Here is a 15,889-nt window from a genome sequence, read left to right on the forward strand (position 1 = left end):
GCATCCTTAAGGACTCCTCTCACCCAGCCCACAGAATGTTTTCTCTCCTGCCCTCCGGCAGGCGTTTCAGGTGCCTACGGACCAGGACCAGCAGACTAAAGAACAGTTTTTTCCCCAGAGCTGTCTCTTTATTAAACTCTAACCCTCATTGATCCCACTCCCCTCATATACTGATTGACTCTCCTCTCCCTCCTCACACCTGCCTCCATTTTGTTATTTGCAATACTATAATGTTCATTTGCACTGCTGACTGTTATTATAGAAACAACTGTTTACATATGCATCTTGCACTACTACCTTGACTGGAATATGCTCAATTTGCACTGCCGACTGTTTATTTACAGTACCGACTGTTTACATATACATTTGCAATATCGTACTTTAACTGTAATATGCAATTACTTCCACTGCACTTTCACTCGGATAGCTTCTGTCCAAACTTTATTTGCACTACTTTAAATCCATTGTTATACTGCTCATTTTAGCCTAACTTATACATATATCTATTTGTAAAATTCTGTTTATAGTAATAGCCATCTGTATATTATGCTCACATTCTGTTTATAGTAACACCCATCTGTATATATATTCATAGTACATATCTATCTGTAAAATTCTGTTTATAGTAATAGCCATCTGTATATTATGCTCACATTCTGTTTATAGTAACAGTCATCTGTATATTATATTCAGTACATATCTATCTGTAAAAATTCTGTTTATAGTAATAGCCATCTGTATATTATATTCAGTACATATCTAGCTGTAAATTCTGTTCACAGTAATAGTTATCTGTATATTATATTCATAGGACAAATCTATCTGTACATTTTTGTTTATAATAGTATTCAACTCTATATTTATTCAGTACATATCCATGTTCTGCACTTATGGAACCACTGTATATCCTGCACTTGCTGCTATTGCACTTCTGGTTAGACCTAAACTGCATTTCGTTGCCTTGTACCTGTACTTGTGTAATGACAATAAAGTTGAATCTAATCTAATCTAATCTAATCTAATTACACCACCACCACCAGCCTGCACAGTGGTAACAATGCATGATGGATCCAATTTCTTATTCTGTTTACGCCAAATTCTGACTCTACCATCTGAATGTCTCAACAGAAGTCAAAACTCATCAGACCAGGCAACATTTTTCCAGTCTTCAACTGTCCAATTTTGGTGAGCTCGTGCAAATTGTAGCCTCTCTTTCCTATTTGTAGTGGAGATGAGTGGTACTCGGTGGGATCTTCTGCTGTTGTAGCCACACCCCTAAATGTATTGAAGCAACTGCCATGTGATTGGTTGATTAGATAATTGCATTAATGAGAAATTGAACAGGTGTTCCTAATAATCCTTTAGGTGAGTGTATAGCTAGGCTAATTTACTTTCATAATTACTAATAGGTAAATTAAGTTTTGTGCAGATGTGTAATGGAAATATTATGTTTTTAATTTATTTGCTGCACAGCAGCCTATTTTACAGTCTGCTATAGCTAAAAGTGTTAATAAGTTTGTTAGATAGCAAAGCCCTCAGCTTATGTCAGAGGACATTGTAGTGATCCACTCAGACTAGTGTAGTGAAAAATGTCTTTGCCTTCAGATGAGATAACATGGATCCAGGGGGAGCTGTAAGCCTAGCGTCCAAAGAAAAACAAATATGAAGAGATATTGATTGGGAAAAATGTTTCATTTGCCAAGACAAATATGGAAAATACAGCCAAGATAAAGCCCTTTAATTGAAGTGATTTTTCAGGAAGTGGTGTCTTTGTGCTCTTTCTGGAGATTATTGTAGTATAATATTGTGCAATATTTTTGCAATATAATAGACACATAGACACCATTATTTGCATTGCGCTTAGCTTGACCTTGCTTATTCAATCCATTTAGTCTCAAAGGGATGAGACTGACAACCTGAGAGCCAACCTCTGCCAACCTGAGAGCCACTGCTTTGATGGGGAAAAACATACCTTTGCCATACGACTATTACATAGTTATTACTACTAACTAGTTACTAACCCCTAACCCTAAAGAAGTGAGAGAGCAGGTTTGTCAGGATGGAATTAATAACTATAGTGATATGTGAATTAAATATAATTTGTGTTACAACCTGGTACACTAATTAAGTCAAATAGCACCATAGACCATTATCTACAGTTCTAAATTTCCGCCTTGACATTAAAGTATTATAACTTGTGCAGCATTGCACTGTCTCTCCCTACAAGCTTTAAACTTGGCTTGACTCATTCCCATAGATATGGGTACTGATTGATTTGATTGATTGACTGATTGATTATGAACATGGTCCTTGTGGTTGTGGAGATATTCAACATTTACTGTTGGTGTCGTGTTGAGCAGGAAACCAAAAAATTGGCCTGAAATTGCTTGTACAAGTCAAAAAAAAAAAAAAAATCAGCTTGACAACCACCCTAATATCTTGCCTATGGGTGTCTTCTAACTAAAAAAATAGGGTGACAGCTTGTACCAAAACATGTCCGCAAAAGTCTTAACGGAAGCCCTTTTCAGAATTGGCCCCCTGACTATTATGAGCGCTCTTGCTACTACGCACGACCCGCCTACATTTGAAATAACGAAATTTTGGTCCGCTTTTTTCTTTTTCTTCCACTGCCGCCTGCCTCCACCATCCCCCCTGAATGCTGCAGAGACGCTGTGCGGGAAGCACGTGACATAAAACGAGGCCAGCTATTGGCTATTCGCTACTTCTCCTATTGTAATGGCTGAGTAAAACCTCCGGTGGCTCTTTACTGCCACACTTTGGTCACCGCAGATTTAAAATATGCACGAAATGAGCTGCTTACAGCAAATAAAAGTTATTTAGCTACTAATCGATGACTAAATTAGTTGACAACTATTTTAATAATCAATTTTAATAGATTAAATCGATTAGTTGTTTCATCGATCCATCCATCCATCCATCTTCTACCGCTTATCCGGGACCGGGTCGCGGGGGCAGCAGTCTAAGCAGGGATGTCCAGACTTCCCTCTTCCTAGACACTTCCTCCAGCTCTTCCGGGGGGACACCGAGGCGTTCCCAGGCCAGCCGGGAGACATAGTCTCTCCAGCGTGTCCTAGGTCTTCCTCTGGGTCTCCTCCCGGTGGGACATGCCCGGAACACCTTCCCGGGAAGGCGTCCAGGAGGCATCCAGAAAAGATGCCCGAGCCACCTCAACTGACCCCTCTCGATGTGGAGGAGCAGCGGCTCTACTCTGAGCTCCTCCCGAGTGACCGAGCTTCTCACCCTGTCTCTATGGGATCGCCCAGCCACCCTGCGGAGAAAGCTCATTTCGGCCGCTTGTATCCGGGATCTTGTCCTTTCGGTCATGACCCACAGCTCATGACCATGGGTGAGAGTAGGAACGTAGATTGACCTGTAAATCGAGAGCTTCGCCTTGCGGCTCAGCTCCTTCTTCACCACGACAGACCGGTACAGAGACCGCATTACTGCAGAAGCTGCACCGATCCGCCTGTCAATCTCCCGTTCCATCCTTCCCTCACTCGTGAACAAGACCCCAAGATACTTGAACTCCTCCACTTGAGGCAGGAGCTCTCCACCAACCTGAAGCAGGCAAACCACCCTTTTCCGGCTGAGAACCATGGCCTCGAATTTGGAGGTGCTGATTCTCATCCCAGCCGCTTCACACTCGGCTGCAAACCGTCCCAGTGCATGCTGGAGGTCCTGGTTTGATGAGGCCAGCACGACAACATCATCCGGAAAGAGCAGAGATGAAATCGTGTAGTCCCCAAACCTGACCCCTCCGGCCCCTGGCTGCGCCTAGAAATTCTGTCCATAAAAATTATGAACAGAACCGGCGACAAACGGCAGCCCTGCCGGAGTCCAACATGCACCGGGAACAAGTCTGACTTACTGCCGGCAATGCGAACCAAGCTCCTGCTCCGGTCGTACAGGGACCGGATAGCCCTTAGCAAAGTGCCCCGAACCTCATACTGCCAAAGCACCCTCCACAAGATGCCGCGAGGGACACAGTCGAATGCCTTCTCCAAATCCACAAAGCACATGTGGATTGGTTGGGCAAACTCCCATGAGCCCTCCAGCACCCTGTAGAGGGTATAGAGCTGGTCCAGTGTTCCACGACCAGGACGAAAACCACACTGTTCCTCCTGAATCTGAGGTTCTACTATCGGCCAGATTCTCCTCTCCAGTACCCTGGCATAGACTTTACCAGGGAGGCTGAGGAGTGTGATCCCCTTATAATTGGAGCACACCCTCCGGTCCCCCTTCTTGAAAAGAGGGACCACCACCCCGGTCTGCCAGTCCAAAGGCACTGTCCCCGACCGCCACGCAATGCTGCAGAGGCGTGTCAGCCAAGACAGCCCCACAACATCCAGAGACTTGAGGTACTCAGGGCGGATCTCATCCACCCCCGGTGCCTTGCCACCGAGGAGTTTCTTGACTACCTCTGTGACTTCAGCTTGGGTGATGGACGAGCCCGCCTCCGAGCCCTCAGCCTCTGCTTCCTCAATGGAAGACGTGATGGCGGGATTGAGGAGATCCTCGAAGTATTCCTTCCACCGTCCGGTGATATCCCCAGTCTAGGTCAACAGCTGCCCACCTCCACTGTAAACAGCGTTGGTAGGGCACTGCTTCCCCCTCCTGAGGCGCCGGACGGTTTGCCAGAATCTCTTCGAGGCCGACCGATAGTCCTTCTCCATGGCCTCACCGAACTCCTCCCAGGCCCTAGTTTTTGCCTCCACAACCACCCGGGCTGCAGTCATCAGCTGCCTCAGGAGTCCCACAAGCCAGCCAGGCCCGATAGGACTCCTTCTTCAGCTTGACGGCATCCCTTACTTCCGGTGTCCACCACCGGGTTCGGGGATTGCCGCCTCGACAGGCACCGGAGACCTTACAGCCACAGCTCCAACACATGGCGGCTGAGTTGGGGGGCTATAAGCAAACCCACACCAGCCCGCCGCCTCTCACCATGGGCAACTCCAGAGTGGTGAAGAGTCCAACCTCTCTCGAGGAGTGTAGTTCCAGAGCCCAAGCCGTGCGTAGAGGTGATCCCAACTATCTCTAGTCGGAATCTCTGAACCTCACGCACTCCTTCCCCGCCAGAGAGGTTACGTTCCATGTCCCTAGAGCTAGTTTCCGCGTCCAGGGATCGGGTTGTCTAGGCCCCCGCCTTCGACTGCCGCCCGATCCACTTAGCACCAGCCCCTTACGGTCCCTCCTGCAGGTGGTGTGTCCACAGGAGGGTGGCCCCACGTCGCTCCTCAGGGCTGAGCCCGGCCGGACCCCATGGGGGGAGGCCCGACCACCAGGTGCTCGCATACGAGCCCCAACCCCGGGCCTGGCTCCAGGGTGGGGCCCCGGCTGTGCCATACCGGGCGACGTCACGGTCCTCGTTTTTTTTTGCATCATAAGGGTTTTTGAACCACTCTTAGTCTGACCCGTCACCTAGGACCTGTTTGCCTTGAGAGACCCTACCAGGGGCATATAGCCCCCGACAACATAGCTCCTAGGGTCATTCGGGTACTCAAACCCCTCCACCATGGTAAGGTGGCAGTTCAAGGATTAGTTTTTTCAGCTCTAGCTTAAAGACATCTCCTCTTGAACTGCTGAATTTGCAGTTATTACTGCATTAAGTCCTTGGATCATCCTGGAAAATAGAACATTATCAGTTACCTTAAATTGTAAGAATCACAACCTTATATTAATTAAAATTAATATAAAAAATAAAGTTAAAATGCAATGCATTTAAGAACCATATTCTACACTTTTAAAACAAATGTTATCTTTATGTCCCCATATTTAAAAGCATATGATGTACAAAGAAATCGCTATGAATATTTATTTTTAAGATTTATCTGTTCTATACACACAATATAGCCTATACACGCATACATATGCGTGTGAGAAATTGTAACGATGAAACTGCACATAGAAACTGCAATCATACATTTATCTCTCCACGGTCTTCTTTCTCTCTCACAAACGTGCAGAAAAGATAAGTAACGCAATCTAACAGCGCCACCTTGAAACAAAAAGCGGGATAATATACCAAATTTGCGCTGGGATCCTAAACACATAATTGAAAAGATTGAAATAAATTATCTAATTTATGATAATGTGTTTAGAGAACTTTAAGGAGCTAACATTAATCTTTTTCTGACCAGTGACACAAACATAAACAAATATTAGGCCACAAGCCGTTTTTTGTGGATTTGCTCAAACTTTTTTGTTGATGGCAACAGTGCTTCAATGATATGTCTTTTAATGATTATAATTACACTAACATATGAGTTAAGACTTAAAGGGTTAGTTCGCCCATTTAAGACATGAAGTTGTATGCAATCCTTACCAGCACTATAGTGCATATACACAGACCCACTCTGTGGTCACCTCCCTGGTCAGAGTTCTGGCCGCTGGAAGTTTTTCAAGAAAGTAGTCTCGGTTAGTTTCCGGGGCCTCAAAACTGTGCGTTTTTACGTGAAAAAATTATATGCGTTTCAAAGCTTGATTAATTTACATCACAAAAAACACGGCGGACAAAATTCATACCTCAGTTTTAATCTGCACTATTTTCTTTCCATTTCTATCAATCCGCGCTGCTGTCAACGTCAACAGTGCGCACGTTCCGATCAGCTGTTGATAACGCGACTCGCTGACAACATGTCTGACTACGAAACTTCTGATGATGAAACCAATTTTAGCACAATGTCAGACGGATATTGGGCCAAAGGGATACATTTACGAACCGGAGTATACCGATGCCGAACTTCAGCAGATGGAGATAGAACGGGAAGAGAGAGAGAGCGAGAGGACAGAGATGAAGTTGTCACAGCTGTAGCAAGAGCCAGGATGAACGACAAATGGTGGTGCACTTGTTCAAATTGTCAAGTTATGCCAACAGAGGTTGAAAGCTATTGCTGCCACGAATGGGAACTCATCATGCCACAAAGAAACACAAGATAAGTAAACACAAGATCAAATCAAATGTTATTGATTGCAACACCTCAATTGTGTGTGTGTTCAATCAAATAGTTTTCTCAGCAAATTGTACCTATATCCCTATATACTGTTTTTATATTAGACCTCTTTTCACGTGATTTCCACTGAACATCAGCTTGTTTACCGTACAGTTTAGACATGGGATCATAAGTTAGTAAATAGAGCTTACCCGTGGTACTGGTACAGCAAAACTCTTTAAAATCGTTTTTTTCTTCTTTTTTTTCTCCTTGGTTGGAGATGTAATCGTCTTCGCTGAAGTGAGCACTGCACACACGAAAATCCTTGATTCTGGATATTTTAGCTCCCGCAGAGTAGCCGATGGCAACCAGCCAAAGCTGTCTCATAGCTAGCCTATATCAACAGGAAACCGATGGAATCTGAACGTTGATCCCATTCCCGGCACATTCTTGTGGTCACAACCTGGGAATTTACAAGTTCGCACCATTGTTAATTTTCTACTTTTTACGTCGTTGTCATTCGATTGTGTAAACACTATGGAACAGCTGATCTGAACGTGCGCACTGTTGACGTTAACGGCAGCGCGGATTGATAGAAATGGAAAGAAAATAGTGCCGATTAAAACTGAGGTATGAATTTTGTCCGGCGTGTTTTTTGTGATGTAAATTAATCAAGCTTTGAAACGCATATAATTTTTTCACGTAAAAACGCACAGTTTTGAGGCCCCGGAAACTAACCGAGACTACTTTCTTGAAAAACTTCCAGCGGCCAGAACTCTGACCAGGGAGGTGACCACAGAGTGGGTCAGTGTGTATGCACTATAGTGCTGGTAAGGATTGCATACAACTTCATGTCTTAAATGGGCGAACTAACCCTTTAACATATATAAAACTATACATATCCTCTGTTTAACAATTTTAGTTTTTAACCTTACGCAATAATTATGTCTAATGCCACATTCCTGCCGCAGGAATTTTTTACGTGCGTAACGCGTCTTTGCATTGACTTAACATTGAAATCACTCGTGTCTGACGCGCTATTCGCGTCTGGTGTGAACGCACCATAATAACACACCATCATCTCAGGAATATGAAAATCATTGCATACAGTATATTAAAAGTAATATTAATACTCGCCTACAGCCATATGGTAATATTTAGATCCTCGAAGAATCATGATGTGCGAAATCCAACATGGCAGAGATAAGATGAGGAGCTAAAGCAAGTACAAAATGGAGAAGGAAACCCTGTGCATTTGGCGCAATGTTCTTGCTCGCATGTGCAAACTATTTAGATCTTACATGTTAGTTCAACATAATAAAGTTTGTCCAGAAAACTTTGTTTAACGTGTAGCTGTGACATTTTGGTGACATGTATTTTTATGTAGATTCACAGTTATTCACAATTCCTAATCTATGTTTTCAAAAAGCACAGTATGCTGGACAAATGGTCATTTCATTTTTTACAGTGTGGTTATCATAAAATCAAACTTTGTCGAGTTTTCCTATAGAGTTTTACAGGCTTTTATCGTCTATCCTGACTCAAATAATGTGTTTCTAACAGCAAAAACTCAGAATAAAGTGAGATGATCTGCTGATGATCCTGAATGGCTTGTTGAATGAGTGTTGATAGTCTGAGGCTCATCAATATTAACAGATCTGCTGAAAACACTCTTTATCTCATGACAATAGTTCCTGTTTTCACCTCATTTATTATGCTGATGTCTTCAGATCTCCTGTGAATTGACACTTAAAACTCATTTCATTGGTGTCAGCAGACGGAGGGTAATTGTTGGTTACTATGTAGGCTACATTTATTCTTTAGTCCTTTTTACCATTATATATATTTGGAATAATTTAATTACATTATTTATATTCTGTTACCAGTAAGTATAAAACAAACTCAGTAACTGATATATTTTTTTTATTTTGGGCAGATCAGCTCCTCCCACTAAAATTCACCACAATTTAAGCCCCTCCCATATCAATTACATCACCAGTGAAGCTCCACCCACTGTAATTCCCCAATAAATGCTGTAAATTCCCATCAGCTACAAGTGAAGACAAGCATCAGAGCATCAGGAAGAGCTGAAATCTGCAAAGACTGAGTTTATTAAAGAGGACAGAGAGAACCCTAGTACCCACATGATCCGCAAGCCCAATATTGACAGTAAATGTTAAATTTAAAATAAATACAAAGAAACAGTTTGTGATTTTTTTTTTTTTAGGTAATTTACTACACATTGTCATAGGCCTATTATATACTGTGGATTATTAAGGCTAAATTTGACTAAACACTCTTGCTAAATGAGGTAAGCACACTTACTTTCTTATTTCAGATTAGGGGTGGGAATCTCTAGGCACCTCACGATTCGATTACGATTTGGAGGGTAACTATTATCGATTATTAAAGGTAGGGTAGGTAATCATTTTTCTAAAAAAAAAACATTCCAAATTTGTTTAAACTGTCTTTATATACCAATACATAATTAAAATGTAAGTACTCTGAAAAAGAAAATATAAAAATCGAGTGACTGTAGACCTTTTAATCTGCAATAAACACAGCTCATTATTTCCATTCACTCCACCCCCTCCCTTCTGAGCTCCTTCCAAAGCCACGCCCCCAAAACACATGAACGCGCGACGCCAAACGCTCAGGCTGGAACAAGACGCATTTATTACCTGAGACGAGTGGAGAGGAAGGAGCGCAGTACATACAGTGACATCATGTCAGAATCACATGTAATAAAATACCTAACTTTATCACTATGAATATAAACAAATAAGATTTATTTTAGTACTCACTATCAAGCTAGCATATCGATAATGGTAAAGTTTCATTCGGTAACGAGCTATATTTATAAGGCAAAACTAAAAACAGGTTGCATTGATACACGTTTTTCCATTACCATCAGTTACACTGTGATGAAGATGAATTTCGTGTAAGATTCATAACATATACGGTGTTTTGCATGTAAGAGTTTCCATGATGAAAACATTGTTGACTCTAATGAAGACTAACGTACACTCCGAGTCCGGAGACAAGTACCGCATCGTCGGTTCGAGGACAGGTCCGGGGTTGAGGGCGAAGCAGAGGAGGTCGTTCAAGAGCGCGGGCAGGGTCCGAGGAAGTAGTTTTTGCCTTGTTTGCCTTCGCTGACTGCATATGCAGGTGCTTTGAGCTGAATATTTCCGGGAACGGTGACATGTGATGAGTGCACGCCGGGCAGCGCGCGCAGTGGGGCTCGGGGCGGGCACGAGACATGAAGGCATCTGATTGGTTCTTTACATTCGCACCGAATGGCAGTGATTGGTCAGAGTTTTTACTGTCCTGCAGCTGCTACAGAGGTCTGATTTTTTTCATTCCTTTTTCTAAACACATAATGTATTGACTACTATCAGGATGGAAGGAACATTTCACCCAGTATAAAAAAAAGTGTTTCTGAACAGGATTACCTACCCTACCTTTAAGGGTTTTTTTTTTTATTTATTTTTTTTACTTGGTACTTTTAAAGCAAAGTATTTATGATGACCCATAACGAACTTACTTCCATCTTCCTATATTAATTTTATTAATAAAACAAATGGAAGTGATTTGAACATAGCAAAGAACCAACAGGAAAATAAATGTGTGCCTGTACTAGCAGCGTACTTGTAGTAAATTAATACTAACTTCAGCATATTCTGAATCTCTAGCATTTAATAATAGACTTCTAACCAACATCCTCTTGTTATTTCCAATGAGCAATATAATCCTTCAGACAAAAAAAATTTTGCTGTAGCAAAATCACAAACAGTTTTTGTTCAAAAATATAGAATTATGTACCAGCAGCTCTCATATAATGCTTGTGGACTTATGCATATTCTGAATTAGTAACATACAAAGCCTCTCTTATTCACAACTAAATAATAAAGTTATGACTTGAAATGTTTGCTGTATACCACAATCAAAAACAGCTTATACAAAAAAAGTGAATGAACATCTGCAGAGAGCACAGTCAAAATTTAACTTTTTGTGACTGGCATTGCACATATTGCAGGGCAGTACAACGTACGTATAACAGATCGGTTTACAGTATATTGATGTGAAAACTAAATAGGCTATTGAAAGCAGCTTTCATACAAAAAATACAAAATAGGTAACAATGAAATTAACAAATTTTCCATACGCTAGCTTTTAACGAAGAGGGTGCCGTTCGAATTTGGCGCTCAGCCATCATGCGTCTGTTAAGTGTGCGAGTCTGTTATGTTCCCCCTTTTGCGTTCCGTCAATATTACGTTATTAGAAAAAAAAAAATTTTTTTTAGAGAATCGATTTTTTGACATTTGTGAACCGATTCAGAATCGTCCACGTCCGCATCGCGATGCATCTAAGAATCGATTTTTTCTCCCACCCCTATTTCAGATGTGTATGTTCTTCTCAGTAATGATTTGTTATACACCGATTCAGACACTGACGGGCAGACCAATTGCTTTAACCATTCATTATAATGAATCGGCTCAAAGGAATCATTAGGTCGCGAATCGGTCTTTAGCGGACGTGTTGTGTGGGAATCCTGGCTGTTAGGACATCACGAAAGATTTGTCAACACACACACACAAAAAAAACCCCACTTCAAACTCTTCAACACTTTTTTGCGTTTATTTAAAGTTATGTCAGCTGCATGTGCGGAATGCTTGTCACAAGTTGTAAGAGAAGATAAGGCAACTTTTTTTGACTGCAATTCACACCCAGCGCTAATTCAGCAAAAAATATTCTCCGAATGCACCACGTGAAACATGGATTCGGTCTTCCGACCTTTAGGATCAGTTGATTTTGATGCGAGGGAGAGAGCAAAGACAGAACTGAAGACGGAGAGTGCCCGCGCGGGGGTGGGGCGCTGTGATCGTTCTCTCCGTCACACCGTCAGTAGCCTGCTTCACTCACAAAACCCAATTACAGATCAAAAGGCTTTGGCGGGACAAAAAATAGTTTTGGCGGCCGCCAAAAAATTTTCAATGTAGGAAAAACCCTGATACAATCTGCTCCACTGGACTGCAAAAAGCTTGTGTTCTTGTAATTAAACTAGGAGGCCACAGTGTGACGTTTCTGTGGCAAGCAGAGCGAGAATTGAGTTCGCCAAACTCGAACTGGAACACAGGGGAACTCGCTTTATTTAACTGTATTTAATATTTATATATATATATATATATATATATATATATATATATATATATATATATATATATATATATATTAAAAAAAAGGTAATATTTTATAGCAGTTGCCTACTTTAATGTTCTTTCACTTCATTTTTTTCTCTTGTATTATTCTGATGAATAACAATATTTTTGTTTCACTTCAGACCTGATGGAAGTGAAGGAGGAGAGTGAAGAACTGAGTGAAGTGAAGGAGGAGAGAGAAGAACTGAGTGAAGTGAAGGAGGAGAGTGAAGAACTGAGTGAAGTGAAGGAGGAGAGTGAAGAACTGAGTGAAGTGGAGGAGGAGAGAGAAGAACTGAGTGAAGTGAAGGAGGAGAGAGAACTGAGTGAAGTGAAGGAGGAGAGAGAAGAACTGAGTGAAGTGAAGGAGGAGAGTGAAGAACTGAGTGAAGTGAAGGAGGAGAGAGAAGAACTGAGTGAAGTGAAGGAGGAGAGTGAAGAACTGAGTGAAGTGAAGGAGGAGAGTGAAGAACTGAGTGAAGTGAAGGAGGAGAGTGAAGAACTGAGTGAAGTGAAGGAGGAGAGTGAAGAACTGAGTGAAGTGAAGGAGGAACATCATGTCAAACCTGGAGAAAAAACTTTGAGTCACTCAAAGACTAAAAAGACATTTTTAAAGAAAAGAAGAGCCAAGAAATCTTTCACCTGCACTCAGTGTGGAAAGAGTTACACAACGAAAAGTAGTTTTGAAATTCACATGAGATTTCATACAGGAGAGAAGCTGTTCACATGTGATCAGTGTGGAAAGAGATTCCCAAGCAAACAAATTCTTGAGATTCACATGAGGATCCACACTGGAGAAAAGCCTTACGCATGCGATCAGTGCGGGAAGAGTTTCACACAATCATCATACCTTAAGATTCACTTGATGATCCACACCGGAGAGAAGCCGTTCACATGTGATCATTGCAGCAAAACATTTCTTTGTGCATCACACCTGAAGACACACCTGAGAGTTCATACGAAGGAGAAGCCGCATTCATGTTCTGTGTGTGGAAAGAGTTTTTCACAGCAGTGCAATTTAAAAGTACACCAGAAAATTCACACTGGTGTGAGAGAGTACATGTGCTTTGAGTGTGAGAAGACTTTTACTACAGCGGAGTGTTTAAAACAGCACCAGAGAATTCACACTGGAGAAAAACTTTACAAGTGTTCACACTGTGACAAGAGACTCAGTCATTTAATAAGTCTGAAAAAACATGAGAGGATCCACACTGGAGAAAAGCCTTACAAGTGTTCACACTGTGACACGAGATTCAGTCGATCATCATATCTGAAAACACATGAGAGGATCCACACTGGAGAAAAGCCTTACAAGTGTTCACACTGTGACAAGAGATTCAGTCAGTCAACAGATCTGAAAACACATGAGAGGATCCACACTGGAGAAAAGCCTTACAAGTGTTCACACTGTGACAAGAGATTCAATCAGTCATCAAATCTGAAAAAACATGAGAGGATCCACAGCAGAGAGAAGCCGCACACGTGTGATCAGTGCGGAAATAGTTTCTCTATTAAAAGTGACCTGAAGCGACACATGAAGATCCATTCAGTGGAGAAAATGGATCACCATGATCCATGTGGAGAGAGTTTCCTTCAGTTATCTTCAGTGACTCACTCAAATGGAAAACAATCACAGTCTGAGATCACAGTAAGTAGTTCATCTTTATGTGCTGAGCATTAAAGTCTCTCCTGTCTAAGTTAGTTTCCTAACAGCCATGATGAGCAACAGGACATCTTGGTGGTTGCTTGCTATCTGATTCACATTTTTTTTACATTATTATGAGATATTGAGTTATAATTATAAGAAAGTATCTCATTATTATGTAAAATTATCTCATTATTATGACATGCTCATGCTCACCAGATGTACATTGTTTCATGACCAAACTAGTGACTTATAACACAAATCATCTTCTTGACATTAAAATAGATCATAATCGTGCACAGCAGTTGTTCACCAGATTTGATGAGATTAAAATGACTGTTTAACTCATCAGTGATCTTGAGCTTCACTTTTCATTTCACGTTTGTCTCTCATTTGAAATCTCACTTGATTTAATGTTTCTTTTAGACCTGATGGACGTGAACAAGAAAGGAAAACAGAAGCCAAAAAATCTGTCACCGCTTCAGGTCTCCTGTCCTCAGTGTAGAAAAAACTGCACATATAAATCAAGTCTGAAGATTCACATGAGAGTTCACACTGGGAAGAAGCGGCTCAGGCTTTCATTTCTGCTTCTCATTCTGAAGAAAGACCATTTAACTGTGATCAGTGCGGTAAACCGTTTCATTGGGGGTCAGTCCTGAAGAAACACCTGAAGATTCACACAAAGGAGAAGATTCATTAGTAATATTACAGCAGAAAATAAGTTTAACTCGTTCTTCATTGTTTTTCATCAGAACCTCTAGTTTCTCTTCCACTTCTACTCTTCCATGCAAACACAAGATATACTTTCATGTATCTTTGAAACAACACTTTTCTTCTCTTCTTCTCTTGAGATGCTTTGGCTCTTATAAGTCAGTAAAGAGAGAGATCTGTCTCATTTGCTTTTACTTTTACTTAATGTTTGTAATTGCATCATGTAATGATTGATTAAACTATAATTTTTATCAACACCTCATGGTTATTGTCTGTTTTTTATTTTCTGCTGATTCTGCTTGAATCAGGAATAATTTTAGATCTGAAAGTTATGAAGTATCCTGATATGATTGCTTTTTGAGCTTTCCATGTTTTAATTTTCTCAAAATAGCTTTTAAATGACATTATTAACAGTTTCACCCTTGATATTCAGTATCATATACACATTTCATAGAGTCTGTTCTAGTCAGTTTGATGTTTCATTCACACCATGAGGCTTCATGAAGCCAGAACAATTACTATGAACTTAAAGGTAAAAAAGGTTGGGAACCACTGATCCTGATTCTGTTAATTTGTGATAAATAACGGTTTTGTATTTCACTAGAGCAGTTTTACAGGTTTTTTATCGTTTATCCTGACTCAAATAATGTGTTTCTAACAGCAAACACTCAGAATAAAGTGAGATGATCTGCTGATGATCCTGAATGGCTTGTTGAATGAGTGTTGATAGTCTGAGGCTCATCAATATTAACAGATCTGCTGAAAACACTCTTTATTTCATGACAATAGTTCCTGTTTTCACCTCATTTATTATGCTGATGTCTTCAGATCTCCTGTAAATTGACACTTTTTGAAATTGAACTGACTGCTGATAGTTGTAGTTTTGTTGGTGAAGAAGTCAGCAAAATCATCAGCAGTTAAAGAGAAGGTGGGTGGGGGTGGAGGTGGAGGTGGACAGAGGAGAGAGTTGAATGTCTTGAAGAGTGATTGTGTGTTGGAGGAGCTGTTGATCTTGTTGTGGAAATATGAAGATTTTGTGGCATGAACATCAACAGAAAAGGAAGAAAGAAGAGATTGATACATACTTAGGTCAGATGTGTAAGGCTGGTGCCAATATGTCTGATCGATTAGTATGCTTCACCCCTGAAAACGAACCTCAGGAACTTCTTGTGAGATGGAAGGATGGAAATGTGTTAAATCTCATAAACAGAGGTGGAAGTAACGAATTACAACTACTCACGTTACTGTAATTAAGTAGTTTTTTTGGGTACTTGTACTTTTTTGAGTATATTTTTTAATCTGTAATTTTACTTGTACTCAAGTACATATTAAGATAAGTAATCTACTTCGCTACTTGTAAAATCACATTTCGTTACTGAGTA

General features: G+C 41.0%; 1 protein-coding gene across 1 annotated transcript in view; it reads left to right on the forward strand.

Moving 5' to 3' along the window:
• Window positions 1-15,299, forward strand: part of LOC309500205 (uncharacterized protein) — a 49,638-nt gene extending 34,339 nt beyond the window's left edge. The window contains exons 2-3 of the mRNA XM_082171768.1: window positions 12,295-13,799; window positions 14,223-15,299. Of these exons, the coding sequence (XP_082027894.1) occupies window positions 12,300-13,799; window positions 14,223-14,228 (1,506 nt within the window). The 5' untranslated portion in view covers window positions 12,295-12,299 and the 3' untranslated portion in view covers window positions 14,229-15,299. The remainder of the gene's footprint in view (window positions 1-12,294; window positions 13,800-14,222) is intronic.
• The last annotated feature ends 590 nt before the right edge of the window (window positions 15,300-15,889 follow it).

This window comes from Leuciscus leuciscus (assembly GCF_965113295.1).
Source record: "Leuciscus leuciscus genome assembly, chromosome: 1".
Taxonomy (NCBI): domain Eukaryota; kingdom Metazoa; phylum Chordata; class Actinopteri; order Cypriniformes; family Leuciscidae; genus Leuciscus; species Leuciscus leuciscus.